The 27,006-nt window shown below is 37.0% G+C and overlaps 1 protein-coding gene across 16 annotated transcripts in view; it reads right to left on the bottom strand.

Annotated features, from left to right (window-relative positions):
• Nucleotides 1-27,006, bottom strand: part of LOC133524685 (neurobeachin) — a 963,862-nt gene that overhangs the window by 281,210 nt on the left and 655,646 nt on the right. For 13 of the 16 annotated variants that reach the window (XM_061860790.1, XM_061860791.1, XM_061860795.1 and 10 more), the window contains exons 9-11: nucleotides 19,579-19,725; nucleotides 17,840-18,154; nucleotides 696-836 (exon numbers count right to left, since the gene is read on the bottom strand). In XM_061860790.1, coding sequence (XP_061716774.1) covers nucleotides 696-836; nucleotides 17,840-18,154; nucleotides 19,579-19,725 — 603 coding nt within the window. Of the gene's footprint in view, nucleotides 1-695; nucleotides 837-17,142; nucleotides 17,251-17,839; nucleotides 18,155-19,578; nucleotides 19,726-27,006 lie in introns of all 16 variants that reach the window. The other 3 variants (XM_061860801.1, XM_061860804.1, XM_061860799.1) reach the window with 2 other exon arrangements.

Below are 27,006 nucleotides of genomic sequence, written 5' to 3'. Positions count from 1 at the left end.
GTACAAAAAATCTTTGTACGATACGGTCCGAATTGCGGATACTACTATTTGTCAACTATAGTAGAGATCGTTAAAAGTAATTAAGTAGAATTATTTATTGCGTAACAATTGCGTAAATTTGTATAAGTTCATTGTTTTGATTATATAATAAAATACGTGTTTTTATTAAATTTTAAACTTTTATTTCATTAATTAACTATTACGAATGAAGATTCGTAGGGTGTTTTGGAACGATGCGGTCTGACTTATTTCGGGGGTCTATTATAAACCGTCAATATATGAATGTCTTTGAATTACGTATGCACTTTTTGTTTCTTTATTTTTGCTAATGACGTGAAAGGGACAAAGACAATAGAATCCAAATACTTCGAACTTGTATTAGGCCCCGCACGTTGAAATGACATTCGAATATAAAGGTCACTTGAATGTTATTTTGTCTCACTCAGTAAGCAAAACGCGATTTTGCTCACTGTTTTAAAGCAGCAAATTACCCTTGTTCGAGATGTTGACGTGAAAAAGATATTACGCGCTAACATACATACACACAGAGAGACGCGGTGGGGACTTTGTTTTATAAGGTGTAGTGATATTACTTGCGGAATGTCTCATCTGCATTATACGGCCATCTTAACTCGCTACTATAAAGCATTAAACTTTCCCATATAGACCAGGGCATCATAAAACACGAGCATTACCTGCAGCATCAAAGCGTGCGGCGTGTGGACGAAATACGAGACGTTGCCTTTAGGGGCGGACTGCAGACAAAGTTGCCCGTCGGTTGCCACGGGATTATACATGAACACTATCGCCGAGGACAATTTGCCGTCGTAGAGAACCTGGTTATACAATAATAAGATCAATAAACTACGTATAGTATATTACATGCCTGCAAGTAAAATAAGAAATGTCTGAGGCTTTCTTATTTACTGGCCGAGATGTGTATACTTTTTCTGCTAGACGGAGCCGGAAAGCGGCAACTTAGTTTAGCGCAAGTTGACGCTTTCCGACCGAAGGGCAGAAAACATTATTTCATTTTCATGTCATGTTTGTCTGTTTAAAAATACGTAGTTCATAATACTGCTAGTGTTGAAAAAACTACTGCCATATTTTTGGGCAGTCTTAGAACTCTTAGAACGTGTAACTAGATGAAGGGGCTTTGGACGCACAGCTCTTGCTTTGGAGTGGCCTCTTTTAATAGTCAATAGAGTTACACATAAACTAATTAAAAAACATTGAATCTGACATTCGTACTTAAAAAATAACTGTATTTAACATTACCTATAGTGCGTTTTACGCCCACCAATGTCATTTGACTTTGATACTTATTCTTTCACTGATATGTGTTAAATTTGTTAAATATCAAAAACTGGCGCCATCTTACCGGGCAAAGGTCAAAGGTTGTGGCGCCATCGCTCGAAACTATCCTTACCTTTGGCCTTTGATTTCTTAGATGGCGCCACTTTTTCATATTCAACAAATTATATACTGATAAAATATTACTGTGGCTACTAAGTTTTCTTTGATGACAATCCACCTCTATTTCAAATTCGCTTTAGGTAATTATTAAATCAAGTTATCATTATTAAGGTTTGAATGTCGTTTCTAGAATATATCCACTGACGCCCTCTGTAGTGAGTAAACACATTTAAACCTCATTGAAATTAATAACTCGTACTGCGAAAGTTTACCCATAAAATAAGTTTCCGAGTTTGCAATGAGGCACAATAATTTTAATTATTTCTCTACGTAAACAAGATTCATTTGAAGTGTATGTTTGAGTTGGGAGGATGTAATAAGTTTGTATATTAAGCAAGTTGACTTTGTCAGTATGGAAATTGTTTTAATTTCTTCCGTAATTAAATTAAAGTTGAATACCAAAATTCGTTATCTTAATTAGTTTTAAATTAAATTCCTGTCAAGTCCGTCTCAGCTAACTGCACATCGACTGTCTGTCGACAGTGAAATGTTTAAGGTGGCACTTCCAAATGGTGTCACGGCAAAGTTTATGCATAGTTAGCTTGGACGGTCTCTAACTAATTAAAAATATTAGTATTATGAATGAATGAATTAAGTAAGTACCTAAGTTTTTTTCAAGTAAAATTTCAATAGCACACAAAACTGACAAAACAAAGTATTTACATCGTCCCACCTATCGCACAGTTAATGAAAACAATGATTTATCTAAAATATTTCGAAACAATATTTACTCCCAGTTACTAAGAATTTCATTAAGCATGCGATTAATTCAACTACAGTACTAACAAAGAAACATAAACATGCAAAAACGTTTACACACAACCAATACCACAGAGAAATTGAATAGATATGTTAATCTGCTCCGAGACTACAATGATTTTAGTATAATTCATGCAAACAACTTATTCCTTTGAGGTTGGGATCCCTCAGGGTAACTATACTTGGACTTACCACATTGAATGCATAACGAAAATCTTGTTTGACAGTAGAATGAAGTTGGTAAGGGCAGGGAACTTGATTTTTGTGCTATTTCATACGGCCGCCATCAGATATACAGTAGCGGCCAAGGTGCTCAAAAATATCTGAATAACTTTAACGTCTTGATAATAGACGCGTCGTTCAGATATTTGTGAACATCTTGGCCACTCCGATATATTTGATGGCGACTGTGCCTTGTCACAACGACAATAATGTAAGATTCCTAGCGGCTATCATAATGACTGTCATTATGACAAGGTACTGAGTGACACAGATAACAAACTGATTTTACAAAACTTTGTCTAAACAATAGGTATACTCATACCTTCCAGGATACGCTTAAGCCAGTTAGCTGAAGCGTGTAGCAGATACTCGTAAATGATAATATATCATAAGACTTATTACAAAACAAAAACATCACGTAACCCGAGCCAAATGTACCAGGCCAGGATAATATTACCCTCACAAGTCCAGAAATACCTAACACATTTGTAACAATAACAGCTAAAAGGGTGTGAGGGTTGCTACGATTTTTCATCATAAGATACGAACAATGTCTGCTCTTACATAAAAATAAACTTGTTAAATAAAACACATGCCTGGAGAGGCAGTAGTAGCATTTTATGGTAACTAGTTGAGAATTTCCTGGAGCGCAGTGGCAAGATAAAAACTAGAAAAATACTATTACTAAAGAACTAATGAATACGAAACTACTGTAGCTCAGAAGATTCTGACTGAATAAGAACTTTAAGTAAGAAGATGTTGTTTAGGTTGATATGACTCTATCGTGAATATTTTATTTTTCGCATTTGAAACAATGAAAGTTATACTAAATTAAAGATATTCTTATCTATGATTATAGAAAACTAAAAAACATCATTAATGAATCAGATTACGAACAAACAGGTATCTGCATGTTGGGTACGCAACTCGATTTTTGTTACTTATTTATTACGCGCCGTTCACTCAGAGGTCCCATGCAAATCCGATCATGTTCCGGAAAGAAGGAAAAATCACATTATACATACAGGGACCATTAGCTGCTCCAAAACATAAAATATTCTGTAAAACGCTCGCGTCCGCCCATATGATTACATTAGTTAGTTTCACGCAACATAGAAAATACCCTATTGTTATCCAATGAACACTTTCCGTTAAGGCAACCCTATGTCAGGGGCGGTCATAGTTGACAGCAAGCCATCGGGTTAAGAGCAGTATAGGGTTACCATACCACTTTACCCACGCGTTCGTGTATTTATATCTATCAGTAATAAAACAGCACATGTTAAAGATTAACAGTACACAAGTTATTGGTGGTCGGGGCAGGCCCAGTCGGAGATGGCGGGATGACCTGGACAGCTTCCTGAACAACTGGCTGGAGGGAACAACAAATCTGGAGTTTTGGAAATCAAGGGGAGAGGCGTTTGCCCAGTAGTGGGACACTCAAACAGGCTAATAAAATAAAAATACAACTTATTGACCCGACTTGATTAAAGGGCCGTGAAATTCTGTATAACGGAATTTATCTTCATCCCGATTTACGTAAAACTGCTCTCCTCTAATAAACAATACATTTATATGAACTGATGCTAAATAATACACTTGATAACGTATAGAAGCTAACATTTTACTGAAAATTCTGATAGCGATATACGTAAATGTATAGGCATTTAAAAAAGTTGATTTTTGGGGAGCCGAAGCAAAATATCTGGACAATGCTGGGAAAGTAACGAGCATGAAATTTTTCGCACTATCCAGAACATCACCACAATTTTAATTGCATTGAAATTACATATTGCAGCGCAATATGTAATTTCAACTATTTAGATAGTTGAACGCACGTTTCTAAACTTAGTACTCAGCGAGAAGACACTACTTAGAAAGTGTCTGATGTCTCGAAGTTAAGCGATATAAGCTTTAGTACTGTTCCTATTGCATACCAAGTACGTAGGAGTCGATACCTAACCTGTTTTAGCTGCAGGCGTACTATGGATGGCTGGCTTTGTCCAGGTGATAAAATAAGTGTCACTTATCAATACCACGTGATTGAAAGAGACGAACTCTGTCATTATCAAGTTGTCTCGTAGACAACTAGGATCATATATCTTTTAATATTCCGTCAAGGAAGCTAAGGCATTTTCGTCCCATTAGTAATTACCAAGCTACTACTAGGTATAGGAAAAACAGTTTCATATGCAGGGCAGGCATGAGTTTAAATAAAGTTTCTATAAATTGTGATATCGACATATATAATGATAGCATAGCAGTAATAAAAAATAAATAAATTAGACACTTCATGGGTGACAATAATTCTGGCGCAGGACAAGGCTCGGTGCATTATTGAATATGTACATGTACTCACAGGATTTAACTACTTTTTCTTTTTTTTAATTTATTTTTTGTAAAAATGAATCATATATATATATATATATATATATAGATATGTTCTTATGCTGTAGGAACTTAAATGTGTAAATTAAGATGGGCAAAAACTTTTTATAATTTATTGTATTTCTATAAGTGAGAACCTGTAATTGGCTCTGTAATTCTATTGGAAGTTCTAGATATATATAGCGCTGTTGGTTTTCCATGTACTAAAATAAAATAAAATAAATAAAATATACGTACGGCGATGTTTGGCAGGACACATTTAAATAATCGATGATTTAATGAAATAAAAAAATAATATAAGGGCCAAAAAACAATGTTGATCATTTTTGCTGTAATGTTACCAACCCCGTTAGGGCCGGCGCCCACTATTGGCATGGCACGGCAATTCCTTCCGGCAATCCTTCGGCATATTACCGGGGCGTCCTCAGGCATGTCAAGGTGTGCTTAGGAATGCCGAGGCATCCCCCAGGCGGCTTCAGACATACCAGTTTCCAGAAACGCTAAGAACGCCTCGGCATGTCTTTGATATGGTATGCCTGAGAACATCTTCCGAGTCAAACTTCCGAGATTTAATGCACTCAATATATCAATTGTGTTTGAGTGTCTTTTTACAATAGGTACTTACCGATAAAAAAATAGATTTTTTATGGCTTAATGCATTATACCTGTATAATAATCCAATAAAGCTATTCAAGAAACAGTAAAAGAAGGCCACGTTAAATTGGCGCCCGACTCCGTTACACGCAACCAATAGGAATCCACCGTCTTATGTCTTAGTAACGAGACAACTTCTGTCGTATCCGAGTCAGACTTCCGAGATACAATATTGCACTTCAAACATGACGGTGGAACTTTTAATTGAGCTTACCTAGAATACCTAGACGATACAGTGTTAGCTTCATTCGTTCATGATAGATCAAGGCGATGAATCGCATAATTGATAAAAGCTAATTTTTAAAAGAGCTCAACCTATACATATACTTACTGACGAATACATATATGGAGGACGAATCACGGATATATGCAAGGTTCCTCATGATATTTTCCTTCTCCGAAAAGCTAGCGGTACCTAAATATTAAATTATAATAAGTATGCACAGGTTTCGTAGAAGTCATTGGTAGAAATTTCTGGTCTTCGAAAAATATATTTTATGATACATGAGCAGTCAAATCGCCCAATGGTAAAGAATTGCTGTAGCTCATGGACACCTACAACACCGGAGGGGTTGCATGTGCGTTGCTGGCATTTAAAGCGGGAGTACGCTTTTTTCTTTAAGGTTCTTACCGTTCCGGATATAATAATAAGTAATACTATTTGGCTGTGGTGTACTTCCTTAATAAGAGGAATTTGAGCAAGACTAAATTTCGCTGTAATTTACCTGCCTGCACTTCCTTAATGAGCATTTCTACTTAATCTGTTAAGCTACATGAAAGCTACTCGTAATGCAATTTGTATCCACGGAATATTTGAAAGCATATGAAACCCCTTAGTGTCCCGCTCTAATTTAGGTACTTTGTCACTTGACACGAACGGCTTAGTTTGTCTCGTGCAACATCTTTTACTCCTAAACTGGTTTTGATCCGTAGTTAATTTTAATTAGGTATTTGTCTTAAGCAGAAATATTTGCAAGCGATACCACAATGCTTAAAAATAAAGAAAAAGTATTAGAAAAAATCCCGAAGCTCCGTTGGTAAACCGGCGGGCTGGTATCCCAGAATCGCGAGTTCGTTTCTCTTCGAGAGGAGACAGTAAGTAAATTTTAATTCACATACCTATTGCAACATAATAAGATATTATATTTAGTTATTATCAGTCACAGTGACAATAAATATGAAAACAAAAAAGATGAAGGTTCTTGGCGCTATCAACTTAAAACGCCTTTTAAGGATTCATAGCATGAAGACATTTTAACCTCCAGTGTTCGTCCAAAGATTGTTACGACAAGAATAGAATACATTTCTAATTCCGGGCACGTCGCCCGCAACGTATCAAACTTTTTAATATAATTTTCGAGATTTCTGATGCAAAAAGTTCTACAAGGTTTCGGGCATATGAACTGGAGTTGATATTACTTCTGGAATTTCTCGACGAAATTAAATTAAGGAATAAAACTAATATTAAACCTGCTCAAGGAAATATACCGAGAATAAAGCGTGCTTATATCACTTGTATGTTTAGAGGCTGTTTCAATTTACATGAAGTATTGTTATTGCAAAGAATTTATATTAAATTTGTTGTTCGCGACCTGCGCTCGAGTTTTGACTATTAATCGTGCACTTTTACTTTAATTTTGAAGGCGACGTTTAAGATATTGCTGAATATTAGCTGCGTTTTATGTTGTCTCACTAGTTTTTCCGGGCGTAAATCTAAAAGGATAGAGGAATCTTTTTAAAACCCAAAATAAATGTATTTACTATATTAATATTGACACAGCGATAATTATGTTGCGAACACTCGCAACTGGTGAGAGTGTTTAAGTACAATTTTCACACTTAGTATTCCAAAATTGAATGAGCTCGGAATTATGAAACTAGGGCACTAGCATAACCAGAAGATCTACATTTAATCGAAAACTTTCCGAGCTAGCCGTTGCGCCGGTGCGGTGTCGCGTTCTATCCGTTGCACCAAAAACTTAATATTAAGAGGTTCTAAAACTTTGAAAACATCCGACTTTCGGATGAATGTTGAACTTACTGGAAATATTTATGCATTCCGTGTGCCTCGCGCAACTTTCAACCTTGATTGGTGCTCCGTGAACTGAGTTCAAAGAAGTTTTTGATTTTTTTTTTCTCTTTAAAATGCTGTGAGATTACGTTGTATAAAGGAAGTCATGTTTTTTAGAAAAATATTCACAGAAAGGCAGGATATGCTTTACAAAAAACAGCATAATTTTTAGTGCAGTTAACCCTTCAATTACCACCCTAAATGTACTCTCTCTTCTATTATCTTGATTTAGACTTTGATAGGACAAAAGCAAGTATTGCAAAAGCAAAGGTGTTAGATCAAGTTTACTCTAATTGCAGTCAAGCTACTGAAACTTTAGCCACCATATAACTATGTTTGTCCAAATCTAAAAATTTCTTACCCTTTATTACTTCAAGATGTTTTTTAATGACCTTTGGTAATGTACTCGAATGTACATTCGAGTTTTTTAATCATTTCAAAGTGCTATTTCGATTTGTCAACTGTCGGGTCTGTGCGGCCAGTTGCGTTGCGTGCACTATTGTAAACACAATCTCAGTAACGAGATCTCCCCGCCCTCCTGCTCCCCTGGTGCTTGGATCTTGTATTTATTAAATTCCACCCAACGTTGGAATTTATTTAGAACTTGTTTACATTGCCGCCAAGTTTGGAATCTGAATTTTAGATATTAATTAAATCCCAGCATATTGACCTCTTTCATAAAGAATAACGATACTTAATAATTTATTAAGCTGTCTGGCTATTATTTTATACATTAAGGTAACAAAAAAAATGTTACAGGGTAAACCCCTGTAACAGTGTGTAAAAGTGCAAAAGTTGTACATATTACGTGCTTTAAGGTATAAGTAAGTCCAGAAAACGGAGTTTTTAAAAAGTCGTAGCGCTTTTTTGTTTTAAAAACCTCGCATCTCGCTCACGCCTACGCTCAGGAGAAGAACACGAAGTTACTGGGCCTTAAACCACTTTTACTAGTTTCTTATTTATAATCTAAACCTAAAAACTCGTCTTTAACCGAGTGCTAGTAATAAAACTGAAAGTTGATGTAAATTTGCAGTATTTGCACCGATCTCTCGAACTTATATGTCGAAACGGTGCGGTAATCAATAGCGCAAGAATTCGCGCGCCAAATTACCTCTTATCCTCTATGAGGCCCTAGTCCCCGATCTCGTCTTCAATGACTCTTAATGACTGCCTGGTAAACTAAGCACTAGGCTAATCTTAAAGTACTTTTACTTGAGTGCACTTAAGCCGCGGGACGGGTCGGATTAGGTCTAGAGCTAGACTTTTGGGTCCCAGAAGTCGGACGTAGATAAATAGATTTCCTTAAGTACTACATGCGGGGAACGCGAGCAAGCTACTGTCATTGTCTGATTTTTAGGAAGTCAGATTTTGTAGATCGACCTACATTACAGTGCTTTCTTGATGTATACCGGAATCTTTCCTATTCTTACATAAATATACAAGACAAGTTATGAATTAGAAGTTATGTTTGCTAAATGCGATTCTATTCGGTTCCATTTCGTGGTATAAATACCTATAGGTTAAGTTCGTCTTAATTATTGAATTGTAGAAATATTTCTAGCACACAACGGGGTTGAGGTGTCCAAACTTCTTCTTATAAATTGTCTGTTGTGTGGCGGGTTATTCGAAATATTATCTAAATTCACTTCCACTGACGCGGCGATAAATTATTTTTCCATACACAAATTAGTTAAAAAAACTCCTCATGCAGCTTTCACCGTGGGTGGTTAAAAAATTAATCTCAACAAGTCGTTTATTCAGTTTTCGCAACATTCTGTTAATATTAACCAAAGCCGAGCTATGCAAACGTAATGATAACCGATCTCTAGGGAATCGCTTTGCATCTTAATCCAACGTGAGTTCGAGCTGGGAATACATTCAGTCTTAGTGAAATTTACTTCATCGCGTACTCGAGACAGTATTACTTGAGATCTCAGTTCAATTACCAATTTTTATATATAAATAAATAAATATTATAGGAAATATTATTCATCACATAACATTCTTACAAAAAATCACAAAGCCCCAGAGTAAGCTCAAGAAGGCTTGTGTAGTAGGTACTCGTACTCGGCCAACGATGTGAAGTATCTAATATACAAATACGACGCACTACGAATTGCCGAGACAAGCTAATCCGTTCGTGTCATATGACAAAGTAAATTAGAGCGTGACACTAAGGGGATGCATCTGCTATTTCCGAGGATTCCGTGGTTGCAATTTGCATTACGAGTAGCTGTCATGTACCTTAACAGCTTTGAAATGCATGGAAAGGAAGTTAGAGGCCAAATAAACTTGTTTCAATTCCTCTTATTTAGAAAGCCTAAGCATTTACTTATTTACGTTCTTGGCACTGCGAAAAATCACCAGTACCCCTATTGTAAATCTATTCGATAGCGAAACGTGGCGTACGCGTTTGCGTTAAGTGTCATTTTGTAAGGGGTTTTTTTTTTTTTTTTCGGAAAACGTCCCGCTTGGCGCGCTGTTTCTAAATCCCATACAAAATGAGACTTAACGCAAACTCGTACGTCACGTTTCGCTATCGAATAAATTGACACTAGGGGTACAGATCTACGTAGCATAGACGTATCATCATTTCAAACTCCAGTCGCCCACTGCTAAACATAGTCTCTCTTCGAGTAGACCTGGTCCTAAACTATTCTTGCCCAGAAGTTTCCTATGATAGGTACATCCTGATGCCTAACAATTTTAAAACCTCCAAATATCTCAAAAACATTCTTCCTTCCTGCTTCCGTAATTGCTTTATCACTCAAAGGATTAAATCCAATTTAAATGTAGCTAGGTGTCCTTCAATGGTTATTATCCCGGAATTTCTTCCCGGGGGAGAAAACTTAAAGGTAACAGGAATGAAAACCTCGTTCAAAAGTAACCCAGCATTTTAACTTTAATAATGTAGTGCTAAGAGCGTGTGACTTGCAATCCAGAGGTCACGGGTTCAAACCCCGGCTCGTACCTACCAATGAGTTTTTCGGAACTTATGTACGAAATATTATTTGATATTTACCAGTCGCTTTTCGGTGAAGGAAAACATCGTGAGGAAATCGGACTAATCACCACAAGGACTAGTTTTACCCTCTGGGTTGGAAGGTCAGATGGCTGTCGCTTTCGTAAAAACTAGTGCCTACGCCAAATCTTGGGATTAGTTGTCAAGCGAACCCCAGGCTGCCATGAGCCGTAGCAATATGCCGGGACAACGCGAGGAAGAATATCAAGTTTATTAGATATGGAGTTGACATTAACTCGGAATTAGGTCCCGTCTAAGCCAACTATGCATCGCCACTATAATGACATCTTTTAATAGTAATGACGCTTATGGCAGGCGCGACTCACTTCGCGATTTCGTCGCACCGCTATAATTAGTATAATTACTGTGTATGGATTGTCTTGGCTTCCACAGCCTGTCGGTTGCCAAGCCGGTTTGGAGAACAGCTGCTGGAAAATGTCCTATGGCATCAAGTTCTTTACTATATTTGCGTTAACGCTTTCTTATGAACAACAAACAATAATTAAATCTACAAATAACACAAAAAATATATGCCCGCCAAATAACACGGCACTTTTTTACTTTTTTGCTTCAACAATTTGAGAACGCTCTAAAAGTAATTTAAAATCAAGATTTAACTTCGAAAGCGACTTGAAGGCTCCCGTTTCGGAACTCATTAAAACAAATATTCCAAAAATAAAAATAATAAATACTTTAAGTAATAAAGTATTACTTGATTAATATGGATTTCCGCAAAGTAACGCCAGATTCTAAAAATAAATACGCGATCATCAAAGTTACGAACCCTCAAGACAGAAAATTGATACTAATTATTCTCAGCGAGCTTGCAGATTAATTCCATAAAGTTAAATAAATACCCACATTATTCAGAAGGTTTTCTCGACGAATATTTATGAGCACATGGGTGCGTAGATTAGTCAAATGAAGATCTCAGCTGCCCTCAGTTAATTAATTTTTCCCCAACTTTTAACGACATTCAGAGTCTAAATGAAATATAAACAAACCGCCAGGCGAACATTTTTCGCTGACTAACTGAATTTCTTACTTCGATTACGGTAAAAATGGGACGAAAATTTAAATTAGTCGCGTCTCGGAACTTCCCTCGGTTCCTCAAATTAAATGGACAAGTTGAGAGAACAGTAACTCGATTAGTCTGTGCGTCTAGTTCGCAACTTTATACGTATTTTCTTAGAAGCGTAGAGTACCGTATTGCCCCAGATGTCCGACTTGCTCGACTTCCCCGCCTTGTAGGCGCCGCGGGCAAAACAACAGTACATTTTCTACAATATTTCCCTTTAAATTTTACATTTTATAAGCATGTTATTTTATGTTAGACGTGAACACTATCTAAGCTCATTATATTTACATTATTCCAATATGTAAGTACCAAAATAAAACATGAATTTTATGACGCAAACGCTGCAAAGGGAAAGGAAATAAATTCCTCTTCACTTTGTTATTTAAATGGCCGAAAGTCAATACTAAGTACCGGGATATCAGAAACATGCACATACGAAATGGGCTTGGGGGTGTTAAAACTTTGGACAGGCGGGCGTAAAGCGGGAAAGTTTGACAATAGCTGCGGTTCGAATTAATATGAGATGTTTTCATGTTATAATTATTTTGAGAAATGTGTGCATATAATTTAAAATTAAAAACAATGAAGATGAATATTATGTATGGAAACAAAACTCATTTTTACTCGTATAAAAAAGTTTTCAAATTCATATTAAAAATAATCTACAGTTAAAAGCAGCTTAGCTTCCACATTATAAAAAAATTCTACACGAGGATATGACAATACCTCACGCATTTACCCTATACAATCAAGGTTGTCTGGAAGAGATCGGTTCTTACCGATAAGACCACCTGTTGTTACCTAGTTCTATTTTCCTTTAAAATTATTTGTAGTTTTACATGTATGTAAAATGTATATTGGCGCATTAAAGAATATTTACTTACAATCAGTAAATGCAGAATACTCATAGACATAAATACATACTGGTAAATCACAGAAACCCTTTACAACCCCAGTTATTAGGGCCTTAGGGAACAATGTTTAAGTAATAAAATAACCACGACGTATACTGTTAAGGCGGACTGGGGTTAATTGGGAAGCGGGGTAAGTTTGAAAATTACAAATACCTACTAACCTAGAGGCACTGCCTACTGTATCAACAGTAAGCAAAGCTTTGGTATGCCTCGGTTGTTTTTAGCAATAAACGCTGCATTGAACGCATGCGTCAACGGCATGTAGGAAAAATTGCAACGCGCTTACCGCGTAAATAGTAGATTGTTAACCAAGGGATGAAATGGTGCCTTCCCGAGTTAAACAGTCTACTTTTAATTTCGAATACGAAGAAAGTAAAATACATGTGCATTTAACAAAAAAAAAATGATTGTCTGTAAAGTCGGTTTACAGGAGATAATTTTACGTGTTAACGTCATAAGAAAACATTGATGACAAATTGCATAATATTATTTATTAATTGAATTGAATTATAGGGAGCGTGCATAAACTGTAGGAGGCAGCACAGGAGCCGTCAGATTTTTGGCGCGAGGCGTAAATGTGATGTTTTTTGTTCCGATGTAGCCCACAAGATGGCAGAAACTACTATGCACAAGAAAACACGTGACGCGTAAATGTGCATGTTTATGGTTCCGATTCAGGCCACAAGATGGCAGACCCTCCAACGCGCACGGTCCCTATTATCACTGAATTATCATTATTTCGTATAATACAAAGAAGGAGTTACCATGGAGATCTATCCACAACGTGTCCGCAACGTTACCATGGAGATCTGCCCACAACGTTACCATGGAGATCTGTCCACAACGTGACACTTTTTCGTACATGCTACCGGTGTTCATCGATTTATAAGACGTTATCACGTCAAAAACATGACTAAGTATAAACTTTTATAGTAATTCTTGAGGATAGTTTAAATTAAAAATTTAGGTAAAAGTATGGTTATTTATGTAAATTGCTCTAGTGCAGAAACGTATAAACTTCTGCACAATTTTTAGAACAACAACGATATCAGAGCATGAGAAATGAAAGCAATGTAGTGTCAATAGATGATCTGTACCCCTAGTGTAAATTTATTCGATAGCGTGACGTGACGTACGGGTATGCTTTAAGTCTCATATTGTATGGGATTTTGAGTTTTCAAAACGTCCCGCTTGGTGCGCTGTTACTAAATCCCATACAAAATGAGACTCAACGCAAACGCGTACGTCACATCACGCTATCGAATAAATTTACACTAGGGGTACAGATGTAAAATGGGTGTGCGGCAAACGCATTTCGTTATTGCATAAACCGCGCGCTTTAGTGTTGCCAAAGTAGAGTGCTTCTGGTTCAGTAGTTATTAACGATTTTCAACATAGATATAAGAAGTAAGGAGATTTATAACGAAGCATAATTTCAACGAGTCTCGCTGTCTCCAACTGTCCCCCACCACATCATTAAAGGCGTGGCCAGACAACCAACTCACGCGCTGTGATTGGCCAAACCGCGCGCTGTAGGAGCCTAGAGCGGCGGCACTAGAGTGAGGACAATTCGATAGAGCTATCGATATTTTACATGTTCTGAACATGACCTTAGAGTTTTGACATTTTTGTTTTAAGTAATAATTGCCATAGACTTAATTTATATTCCTTTAAATTTTTGACCTTATTTACGAGCTAAGAATTTTAAGGTACGTGTAAGGTATATTAGTTGATCCATAAGTTCTCTCACAAAGGTTTTTACTGATAAAATGTAATACAAAGCTTTTAATTAAAAAAAAAAAAAACATGTACCATGATGCGAAAGCTTGTTTATGCTTAACTAATCAAATTGGTTTAAATTTTAGTCATTATTTGATGTAATGTTTGTTTAAATTGTTTACTTTGGGATTGTCGTTAGACGTGAGCGCTTCATTAAAAAAATAGTTTCAGTTTATTATAGCATATTTCGTCACCAATTGAAAGCAATTCCAGCATGTTACATAGAGTTATGAAGAACTGCGAAAGCAAGTTATAGTAAATTATATTGTAAGTATAATGCACCATTAAATAAGCTTTTAAATCATATGTACGAATAATAAGGAAAGAGTAATCATAATTATCAGTAAAAATCTTTCTGATAGAACTTTTGGATCGACTAAGTATAACAATATACTATTATTTTAAACATATTTATATTCTATCGTTATATAAATGAGGTGAAGTGTAACTGGAAACATTTTTCTTGAAAATGATCCAAACAAATAACACTTTTCTCGCTCGTAAACCAGTTAGGGCCCTCTACCTGTAGCATCTATCCATTTTTTTTAAATACTCGAATTTTTCGGGAAACTGAAAAAAATTGCAATCATGAACATATTTGATTATACCTAGTGCAGTTATTCTAATCGTTGCTAAGAACCTGAATAAAATATACTTATAGGTATAAACTATAATGTTATAAATAAATTGTACTTAATTAAATCAGTTTATTTTTTGGCTTACCTATTCGATTTTTAATCCAAATTAATAAGTATTAAATTAAACATTAGGTGCATATAAAATAATTGTAAAATTTTACTTGAAAAATAATTACTTTCATTCACACTATATCCAAACATTTTTATCGATAACGCTCAAAGATCAATTATATGCACGAGCACCACTCTACTTCGCGGTGTCAATGAAGGGAGCGGTTGGCGGTCGTACCAAGATATAATAATGCCCCTGTGAATATCGTTAGCGGTTTAATGCATTGCGCCGTTGCTATGGACACTACAAATAGTTTTCCATGCCAAAGCGTCAATGTAGGATGCATAGATAAATTGCCACGCGTTTGTATGACAACATGGTCTGACTCAGAAAAATCATATGTCACTGGATTTATTTGTTAAAATGTGTGGTTTTATTGACTAATACGTGAAAAAAAATGTGGTATGTAACTCCATGATCCTTATAGTTTTTGGATGCACTCCTATTTCGACACAAAATAACGCTATAATTCGGCATTTCAATAAAATTGACGCGCACATTGTTCAATGACAGCTAATTTGCTACTGTCTTACGGCGGGCCGGTATGGCCACGATGTGGCCATGTCGCGGCGACACGCGCCACGCCTCCTTCAGCCATCTAGTACTTTCTATGATCTGAGATTTTCAACATTATCCCACTTGCACCTAACTCCTTTTTCGTTCAGCGGTTTGGTTTTCAGTTATATTTTTAAGTTTATTTAACGACAATGAAATACTCGGTTATTATATCTTTTCTGTAATCATGTTCATATTTTAATACATTTAATCACAAAGCCTGCGGAAGGTAAGATTTCATCCCCAAACAATACAGTAACTCATTTCGAAACACTCGCAGTGCCGGATTAACTTCAAAGATCCCTTTGTAGCCCGAGTGCCCGGGTGGACTCATTATGGTACCTGCCCCTACAAAAGAAATGTGCTTAATGAAATGCCAACCCGTTTTTTCTAAACATGCAAAGATTACGTTTTTGACCGAAAAGTTTGAAAGCGGTTACCCCTACTGCCTTACCACGACGGCCTTAGCAGTCTCAAACTGACATATTTTATAACATCTGCGTAACTTTTTTTCTATACATCTGCATAGAGCAGAGACTTACATTATGCATGCATAGAAAGTAACTTACGTACACGCTAGCTGATATGTAAGTGTCAAACTGGTGGTAGCCGCACTGAGGGCCTACATAGCCAGGATAAAAATCGTGGATAGAAAACGACAATCGAAACTTAAATAATTCATTTATTCTTTTCGTTTGGCGTTTGTTGGAGTCCGATTGTCATCCTGGCTAGGTCTGCAGGACTACATAATTGGGAAATTGTGCAGGTTCCGTTGTGTCATTGTGATAAATCAGAAAGTGAGAAGAAGAAAGAATTCATAACATTGACGATACGACCAGTAGGGCTAAGATGGTCGGCTCGTTATCATTTGTCACCATGCCTGTCACGTTCTAACAAGTATGTAAGCGCGAAAGTGACGGGCATAGTGACAACTGTGACAAGTGATAAAAATGGAACCATGCTGCCACCGCTAGTTTGGTTTATTTAGGCCTAGTTTTTGTCTTGTGAGTGAAAGTGGAAGTTACAAGGATACCATCATGAAATTAGGGACGCACTTTACCTTTAAAAGTATCATACGAAGACAATGTAAGTTGTGAAGAAACTTATTAGTTTAGAACTGTTATTAATGCAGAACTGCAGAAACGTTGAGCGTCCATCCTATGCAATATTCATAATTACGAGTATAAAGTAAGATATTGGTTACCAATCTAAATATGTATTAGTGAGTTAGTGTTAGTATACTAAGGTTACCAAGACTCTTTAAATCATCTTATGCCATGTAAGTTAGCGAAATGGATCAGGAAACCACAACATTGGTGCAGAAAACATTGTCCCACTTCATCCATGCACCATTCTAACGGATATGTTCATGAGGATGAAAAAAAATTAGTAAAACTTTCAAAACCCTCAAGTTGACTTTCAAGTAAGTATAAGTACCAGGACCCCATAACATTGCAGGCACTTCAACGCTTACGTCATGAATGTTTTGTGTAGGATCATGAACGAGGTCGCCGTAGCGGTCGACGCGGACCTCGCTTGTCGGCAGCTGCGTCGGGCACTCGGTGTCGAAGCGGAACTGGCCCTACACACAGCTAGACGGTAACACATGTGCAGTGGCGTGGGGTACATTTGCAAATGGAAAACGATCGGTGTATCGAGGTTGGGAAGAAAATGTATGTCATGCGTTTTGAACACCATTTTTTCCCACTTTATTTGAGGTTCCGTTAACGCCGTACGCTGGGTAGAGCTTCACGCTCTATAAAAACGATGCTATATTCCGATTTATACCACGCTCTTCGCAGCATACAGCGTCTACGGGAGACCGAGATCTTAATGGCCCAGGGATTTGGTGCAATAGCCGGGCTCTGGACCTAATCTCCCTTTTGGATTGGCATTTCTAACCTCAACGACAACCAATCGTTTTCCAAACAAGACAACACAAAAGCGAGACAAACACACGTACAGGCGCGGATACAAGGGGGGGGGGGGCATAGGGGCAATGGCCCCCCCTAAAACCCTGGCTCTCACATTACTAAATTGAGTAAATTTTTTTTTAACTTATTTTCTGTGCAAATATATATGATTTTCTCAAAATGGCCCCCCCCCTAAGCCAAATCTTGTATCCGCGCCTGCACACGTAAATCAAATAAGGGCGAGCGCGACATGCTTACACGCTTGCATGCTTCAATATCTACGAGTAGCGACGCATGCGCGGCGGCCACTTCGCGCGCCTCATCTGCCATCTTTCTTCCTCGAGGCGTCGAGTCTTCTTTAACAACTACGCATGCTTCTTCAGTTTCTGCCGCCTTCGTATCTTCCAGCGAAGCGGGGTCTTGGGTTTCGAGTTCAGGGGGATCAGGAGGGGGGTTTTCGGGTTCGGGTGGGGGGACTTCTGCGTTCGCAAGCAGGAGAGCGGCTTGTTCGCTCACCCTTTTGTGGTTTTCCGGTAGGCTGATGTTACATTCGTTGTCGAATCGGAACTGACTCTGTATCCATTGGTTAGCAGTGGGCAAGACACAAATCATTGGTATTGTTATTAGAAAAATGCAACACGCAGATATTTATAACTTAACTTTATTTGCTAATGTCAAAAAGTTATAACTTGTAGAAGAGTTATCACTCGTAAAGTGCACGAAAAATCGTGCTCTGAACTTGACATCTGATACAGATCGCCGTTTCAATTGGTTTACTGTTTAACTGGGATGGTAGGTAAGAAGTAATTCATATTCATATTCTTTATCAACTACGAACTGATTGAAGGCGGCATGAAGCCGATTTGTATTATATTGAGTTAGTAAAAATGTAACATAAACCAGTTTTAGTCCCAAAACTAAGCTTCCTTTCACTAGAAAATCAATTCACAACTTCATTACACACCGCCTGAGAGAGGTGGTAGCCCTTCAGCTGTCATATTCGAGACACAATTTTTCAGACTGCCTCTTTTACAATTAACAACTAAGTATTACTAATTCGCGCGAGGTAACATGGAAAAGTGGATTACCAAAAACAAAAAAAAAGTTTGAACGTGAATCGCATTGAAATAAAGTAGAAAACTGGAAAACCTTTGTATTCCCGGCTATACATTGAGCTACATACATTACAGGTATATATCGTACAACCCGTTGATTAAATAGACACGTCAGCCAATCCGGACGGCATCCGGATGACACTGGACGGGAATTAGTTCGTGTCCAAACGTAATAGTAACAGCACTCAACAGTGATGAAACGTTGGGAAAGTTCATTCTAACATTGTTTGTGACATTTCAAAAAAATTGTGTTGCACAAGTGAAGGCTGAGGTATTTTAGTTGGTAGGCCATGCCAAAAATGCTTTGACATGCATTTTGGCTCCACTTTTTCATGATACCTGCGCTATTATGACATTTTCATCTCTTTTGCTAATTATTCGCCTTGAATTTCTATTTCTAGACGCAGCAAGGTATAGGTATAGGCATATAAAATTTGTCTCATACAAATGTGTCTGATACCTAATATCACAGAGGTTTGTTTTCTATAATGATTACCATTGCTTCTAAAACATATGCACTATGTCTAACCTGCACGTACTAGAAACAAAGTCTGCAAAAAAAAAACTCTTTTGGCTCTAAATCATCGCGTCAGATATTTTTGCGTTCTTCCTTGTGCAAGATATTATTGAAAATAACTCATGTGTACCTGGTTACCAATTTCTTTACATGGCGACCTTGCTAAGCCTTTCTCAATCTAAGTTACTAAAGAAGAAAAGGACTAAGGCGGTCTTTACATAAGTAATTGCGGATCACGCCGCTGTGATGCGACAGCAGGACATTACTATATTTGTATAGCACTGTCTCGTTCAAATTTATGTTACATGGAGACCTTGCCAAACCCTTCTCTAATTTACAGAAATAAAGGCCTAAGCTAAGCTCACCTTATACCCTGGACCTAGACGGTGCATGGCGCAGATCTGGTGAGTGGTGAGTGCTTCCCCAAACAAATAGATGGCAGCCATCTGACCGCAGAACACGCGCTCCTCGTCCAGCTCAGCTGTCGCTCCGATGTAGCACTTATCGAATGGCTGGGAACAAAGAAATAAGTCATAATTATGTTTAAATATTTTTAAAACAATACAGATAACAGGTTAGAAGCATAAGTGGGACTGGGCTGGACAGTAGACATATCTGCCGCATGCACCGGAAAGGTGGGCCAAAATTATCACCGAGTGGGACTTGCGGAGCAACAGTGCTGGCCAGGTGCAGGCAGACCGAAAAAGAGATGGCAGGACTACTTGAACCAATTCTAACCGGATTGGCGATAAAGTACAAACGACGGGGTCGAGTGGAGGGAACGAGGGAAGCCTTTACTAATAAAAGATAACATGAAACGATACATTTAAATCTGTGATGGCGTTCGCTGAGATTGCTAAAGGTTTTTTTTTTTGGATGATTGCATTAATTGCTTATCTTATAGATATGAGAAACGCAGACAAGCAAATTAAGTTAATATTACACGCCAAACACTTAAAAACCCGCGTCAAGATTCAAGAATCAATCCTATATAATTTCATGTTACAAATTTTCCAAAGCCACGTATTTTGCGATTATTTTCAGCCAGCCATATTTATACAAAGCAAATAAGTAGTTTAATACGTCACATTTCAACATGAAAAAGTACCCATGAAGTAAGGTTATTCAAAATATAATTCATCACTCCAAAATCCAATTTACTTTACCATCGTTATCATGAGAGGCTTTCGCGAACGCTAACATAAGCCCACCTAATTGATTACAAAATACCAAAACCGACAGAAGGGTGCGAGCTTAAGAATCCCTTCCCACCCGGCCCATAGGTTGCTCATTTATAAGAAAAATAAAAAGTAATTTTGTGCAAAGCCCCCGTATAAATCCGACCCGAAAAATCTGTAATTAAGGCGGAGTGGTCCCACGAGGTGGAGGATTAAATATAAATATCTACGACCTAGGGATATTTAGAAGCCAATAAAATCATGAAGAAACACTTCAAAGTTGACGGACATAATCTGACGTAAAACAGAATTTAAGAGAGATTCGATGTTGTGTTTAAAAGCGTGAAATATGTTGGATGTAATAAACGTAAGGGAATTGGGGGAATCTCCGCCGATAACGCCCGGGTTTTCATGAAGACTGCATTATACGCGGCCCAAGTCTCTGGCATGCAGATTGCGACGATATTTTACATAATATTTAGTCGCTGCAGAGAAAACCTTGCAAAGTTATTTCTAGTAATTCAGCCTATATACGTCCCACTGCTGGGCACAGGCCTCCTCTCATGCACGGGGGGCTCGGGCTATAGTCCCCACGCTAGCCCAATGCGGATTGGGGACTTCACATACACCTTTGAATTTCTTCGCAGATGTATGCAGGTTTCCTCACGATGTTTTCCTTCACCGAAAAGCTAGTGGTAAATATCAAATGACATTTCGTACATAAGTTCCGAAAAACTCATTGGTACGAGCCAGGATTTGAACCCACGACCTCTGGATTGAAAGTCGGACGTCATATCCACTTGAAATTTTTGCAAAAGCAACATTGCATTTAGTATCTGATAAATATGTTGTGAAAAATCTCATGTTTCAAGTCGACTTGGTGTGATGTAGGAACAATTCGCAAGTTCTTCTTTTAGCGTCGCTTTTCTAGGCAGAATATTGGTGAGTCAATAGATGTTTGAATTTCATTAAGTTTAAACAATTCATATAAAACTAATTCTCAGAACAACCAAAACAACTTATCTGGACAACAAAGCAAACAGGTTCAAATCAAATCCGAGGCACGACATAGCCTTTGCCGAAGGTGTCATATTCCAAAACCACTATTTAGTCTAAGGGTGCCTATCGACCAGAGATGTGCTATGCTATGTTTTCATACATTTGAAACGCAGCTCGAGCTGCAGCTACATTTCAAATGTATAAAAATATAGCATAGTACAGCATAGCACATCTCTGGTAGAAAGGCACCCTAAGAATTCTTGAATTCCTGATGTTCAGCCGCCCTCCAGCTTCTGACAAATTCGGATACATAGCCTCTGATAAATTGAACTAATGAATATAGAAAGTGAAGAGTAAATTGTGCAGATTTTGGATTCATAATATCAATACTTACTGCAATGCCGCCATTGCATTGATTTAGTATCAGTCAGACGTAAGTGAAGAAATAAAAAAAATCATATCACAATTCGACTTTTCGTAGGAATCACTCAGAAAATTGTCATTTTTTTATTCTGTCGTCGTTTTTCTAGCCATCAATTTTTTTTAAATATGGCTTACTGTCCATCAGAATTTCCATACGGGCTTTATACATACAGTATATGTATATAGATAGACAGTACAAACATGTTAACGAACTTCTTTGGTCTATTTTAAAAGAAGTGTGTTTAATTTTTATCTAATAAATTTCAAATCACACAAAGCTAATTCACAAAACATCCTAAACTCCGATTTCACCCGGAATCCGTAACAGAGTAACACAAAGCAACAGCTCTAAATGTTCCGCCCACTGCCAAACGGAGTAGGCACAACAATGCCTTTGCCGGCGGGCGTCACATTCCAAAGCCTAGCCTAAGGATTCCTGAATTCCTGATGCTCGGCCGCTCTCTAGCGTCTGACAAATCCGGATTTTAGGTATTGAACTAATGAATACAGAAAATGAAGAGAAAATTATACATTTTATTATATTACCTATTTATAAGACCTTATGTAACATGAATACGCAATAAAATGAATTATGAATTACTACGTCAGTGGCAAACAAGCATACGGCCCGCCTGATAATAAGCAGTCTCCGTAGCTTATGTACGTCTGCAACTCCAGAGAAGTTACATACGCGTTGACGACCTTAACACTCCGCTCCCTCGTTGAGCTCTGGCAACCTTACTCACCGGCAGGAACACAACGCTGTGAGTAGGGTCTAGTGTTATTTGTCTGCGGTTCTGCTCTAGGAATCTGGAATGCCATCCGCTGCCATTGCTTCCATTTTAAAGTCAGTGAAAATTAGATTTTGCTCAATGTCATTTCAATTAGACAACTATAGTAAGTTAATGATGGATTCTGGACGGATATACGACTTATTCGACATCAATCACAAATTTGGGTATATTTATACCTATTCGTGTATTTGCTATGGGAAAGCATCCTGTAAAACGTAAAGATTTTTTAAAGACAATCCAAATAATTTTACATCAACGCCTGTCTCTTATATTCTGAGCCCTCCATTTTGTTCTCAATCCGTTATGAAGTAACGTCATGTAAATTCCCATTTACGGCTAAAACACTCCACTGTACTGCGACACGTGAGAACGTTTAGCGGTAAAGGCCTATTGAGTTGGAAAGACGATATTCAGTGGATTTTGTAAAATGTTATACAAATGGAAGGCATGTTGAACGAACTAATGTAGCGTTGCGTAAAAGTAATACAGAAAAAAAATATCATGATCAAACGTCATCTCTATCAGCTTTATATTATATACATCCTTCTGCTAAGTACAGAGTACTCTAATTTGTACGAGTGTGTTAGGGTATAAGTCCCACACCTTAAATGGATTCTTTATTTAAATGTATTAAATGAATGAGGTAGATTTCCTCACAATATTTTTTCACCTAGGTGCAACGGGTTAAGTATTTTAAGAGCCAGACTTCGGACTCATCGCCTAAGGTTTGGAACGTCTGTGCCCTAGAAATTTGATATGATACAAGGAATAATAGAGGTCAATTCAAATCAAACGCAGTTATAAATTAAGTGAAAGACAATGTGGTTGAGTCGTAAAACCCAATCAATAAACCTTTTAACTTTTAATTTTATTAATGATCATGTAAATACAAATTAATTTAGTTGCAATACGGATTCTACAAGAATTGGTGCATGAGTGATGATTCTTCTCGTATACTCGAACTATTACTAATACTAGTGACCCTGTGAGCTGTAGACCTCGTGGTAAGCTCAAAAAAATTACTTCGTTATTACAGGAGTCATTATTACAAGGGACTGGCAATAGTTTTAAGCGCCATAGATTCTATTGGCGCTTAAGTCCTTTATGCCATTTTCAAACTTAAAAAAAAAGAAACGATAGAAAAATTCTATCTAACTATCGAACCCGCTCACAAATTCCTCTGGAAGGGTAAGTACGTTTAAGCAAACTAAATGGCATAGTTAAAAAAAAAAGATTTTTGTTCAATATTTTTTTGTTTATAAAAAGTAATTAAATGTTGCATACTCGTATAGCGTTATTGTAACACGAGCATTACATTTAATTCACCAAAAAATTGAAAACTGTGACATATTAATGTCATTTCGAACATCGATCGTCCGAGATAGTATGTACGTTTAGCAGCCAATGTATGAACTCGTACTAAACACTAATAAATATGTAAATAGGCCCTAAAACAAGTGTATACGTTTGTAAGGGCCTTATAAGATAAAAATAAACTATTGGTTATCTCCGAAATTGAGTTAATTAGAATACCCGTGTCTCTGAGAAAGTTACTTAATTTAAGCTCAGGAATGCACCCTTAAAATTAACGGAATTAAAAAAAAACACAAACAGATACAAAAAAAAACTAAAATTATTTCGAAGGTAAATGCCTCCAAGTGTCAGAACTAAAAGATTATATAGTTTATCCAATTTTCCTTAGAGATGTATAGGGTCTCGAAGAGTTAAAATTCTGTATAATTAAAACATTCATTAAGATAAAAGAAACATACGAGGACCGAATGAGGCGTCTCATTGTAATTATACTCAAGCATAAAGTTACTAAATATAATAGCCCGTGTTAGCTTAAACAGACCAGTCTCCACAAACAACACCCGTTCACGAGTATGCCGCGTTACTCAGTCATCGACTCCCACAACCTCTATTCGGGAAATTGGCGACCCGATCAACGACGCCACCGTAAGCAAAGACTTTTAAGCGAGCATATATTTTCCTAACTACTCCAGTCGGTTGCTATACTAAAATTATTATTTAACTACCATTTTAAATGTAAACATAAATCAATAATGACACAAACTTGATCGGGATGCACTGATATCAATTTAAATTTTAGGTACCTACATATCCGAATACGTCCCTCGGTTACGAGGGCAACAGAGTTGCAGAGGATATCTCAACAATCTCAAGATTGGAAAAGTTTTCAGAGGTTAGGTAAATAAACGAAAACGGCTGCCTGTTTATACGATCAGATATTCTATTGTTGAACGTTTTTGCTGTCCATTTCATTTAGTTGAAAACTTTTTACATTATCAGCCGATCAGTGAAGTGAGTTCGTTTGTTTATAAAAAAATCATGGAATTATAAATTGACTAGCTTTAATTAGCGTCTTGTAAAAATCTACTATTTAATGTAGAATAGTCAGTCATATTTTAGTACTTGGTTCAGGTGCCATTTTACTATACATTTTAATAAATGTAGAATTGTATTATATGAAAGGTTTACCTATAAGTAGCTAGCTACTACCAGGCACTACTATAAAAAAGTGGCTGTGACAGATTCGGACAGACAGACGGACATGACGAATCTATAAGGGTTCCGTTTTTTTGCCATTTGGCTACGGAACCCTAAAAACACACACACAATATATATATATATATATATATATATATATATATATATATATATATATTGTGTTTTTATTGAATTCCGTTAACTCCGGGGTATGAGTAAGTACGTTTAAGGAAACTAAACGGCATGGTTAATTTTGAAAAAGAAAAATTTTTCGTATATTTTTAACTTTTATTTTTTTTATAAAAAGTTATTAAATCTTGCATTGTTATAACACGGGCATTGCATTTAATTCAACCAAACAATTGAAATCTGTGACATATCAATGTCATTTCGAACATCGATCGTCCTAGATAGTACTTACGTTTAGTAGCAAATTTGCACACTCATACTAAACACTAATCAATATGTAAACATGCCCTAAGGCAAGTGTATACGCTCGTAACGGTCTTATAAGATAAAAATAAATTATTGATTATTTCCGAAATGGAGTTAATGTCTTTAAGAAAGTTACTTACCTAATTTAAGCTCAGGAATGCACCCTTGAAATAAACGGAAATCAATAAAAGTAAATTTATGGCGAGAGGTCGCACAGGACCGAGAAAAGTGGCGCTGTCTTGTGTCGGAGGCCAAGTCTCATTTTGGGTCGCTGAGCCAACGGAGTTAGTTAGTTAGTTAAATTTATAGCAGAAAGGTTTTTCTTCCTTTCCTAAATATCTTTTGACAAGGGTCCGTGAAATTGTTGAATTGTGAAAGTGCTGCGACTGCAAAAAGTGAAAGGTACAGGAGAATGTGGGCCGTTGAGCGTATAAAGAGCAAAGCATGCGAACAACGTCGTATAGGTGAACGGGTGTCTCTAGCCCCAATATTCCTCTTACCCTACCTAACTTTAGGTCAAATTTTAACGGACTACATTTTACCTTGACAGATGACAGATATGTTAAGTAGCTAAGGACGTTTTCAGAAGTCAATTTTCTATTCTTGAGTCAATTTTTTTCTAATTAGATACGTCACGTCCGACATTTGTCGCACAACATCCTCGTAAAAACGCCATTTATATTTTTTCACGAAAACTTAATCAAATTACACCAACATCTACCCCGCTGTATTATTTAGAACCTACTAATTTAGCCTTTGTTCCCTGTAAAAGAAATGCGACATCAAAGGGAATCGCGTACTTATAAAAAATGTGACCTTTATTTAAATTGTACCTCAGATTTAAGTTAAATGTTACTTTCAGGTGTGTTTAACTTCTAAAGGCGAGTCCAAATCTAGCGAATGTCTGCGCCGCGAATGTGCAGGCATGTTTGCTGTAGATTGCACGCTTTATGCGAGCCTTGCATGAGTTCTGCTAATTAGGCGCGCAATCTGAAGCAAACATGCGTACCTCACGGCGCATTATCTAGATCTGGATGATCTCAGTACTCTTCTTAATCGTTCAGTAATTGATAGTCATTAATAATCTCTTAGTCATTAATAATGTCAAGTTGCAACCAACAATACAAAAGTAAATACGCTGTCTATGAAATAATGGACAATTTGACAATTCTTGCATGTTCATCTTTCAACAAAGAATCCCTAGGTACTGAAATGTTCGAATATAATCAATATTGGTGTGTCTGTGTTCTTGTTATTGATTTTTTCAGTATAACAGCAGTATAATGTCTATTATTTGATGAATTATTTAATCTTTATGGCACAAAATAAAACACAGCGTACTTAAAACTAAAAAGTGGACTTAAAACTAGGCTTTTCCTACCAGTTTATCTTCGGGCAAAGCGTGATATAATACCACGGTGAACTAGGTCAAGTGGTAGGATAACAAAGTGCA

Source organism: Cydia pomonella, chromosome 14, assembly GCF_033807575.1.
Source record: "Cydia pomonella isolate Wapato2018A chromosome 14, ilCydPomo1, whole genome shotgun sequence".
Taxonomy (NCBI): domain Eukaryota; kingdom Metazoa; phylum Arthropoda; class Insecta; order Lepidoptera; family Tortricidae; genus Cydia; species Cydia pomonella.
The sequence above is the reverse complement of the archived record's forward strand: the minus strand, read 5'-3'. Positions and strand labels throughout refer to the sequence as shown.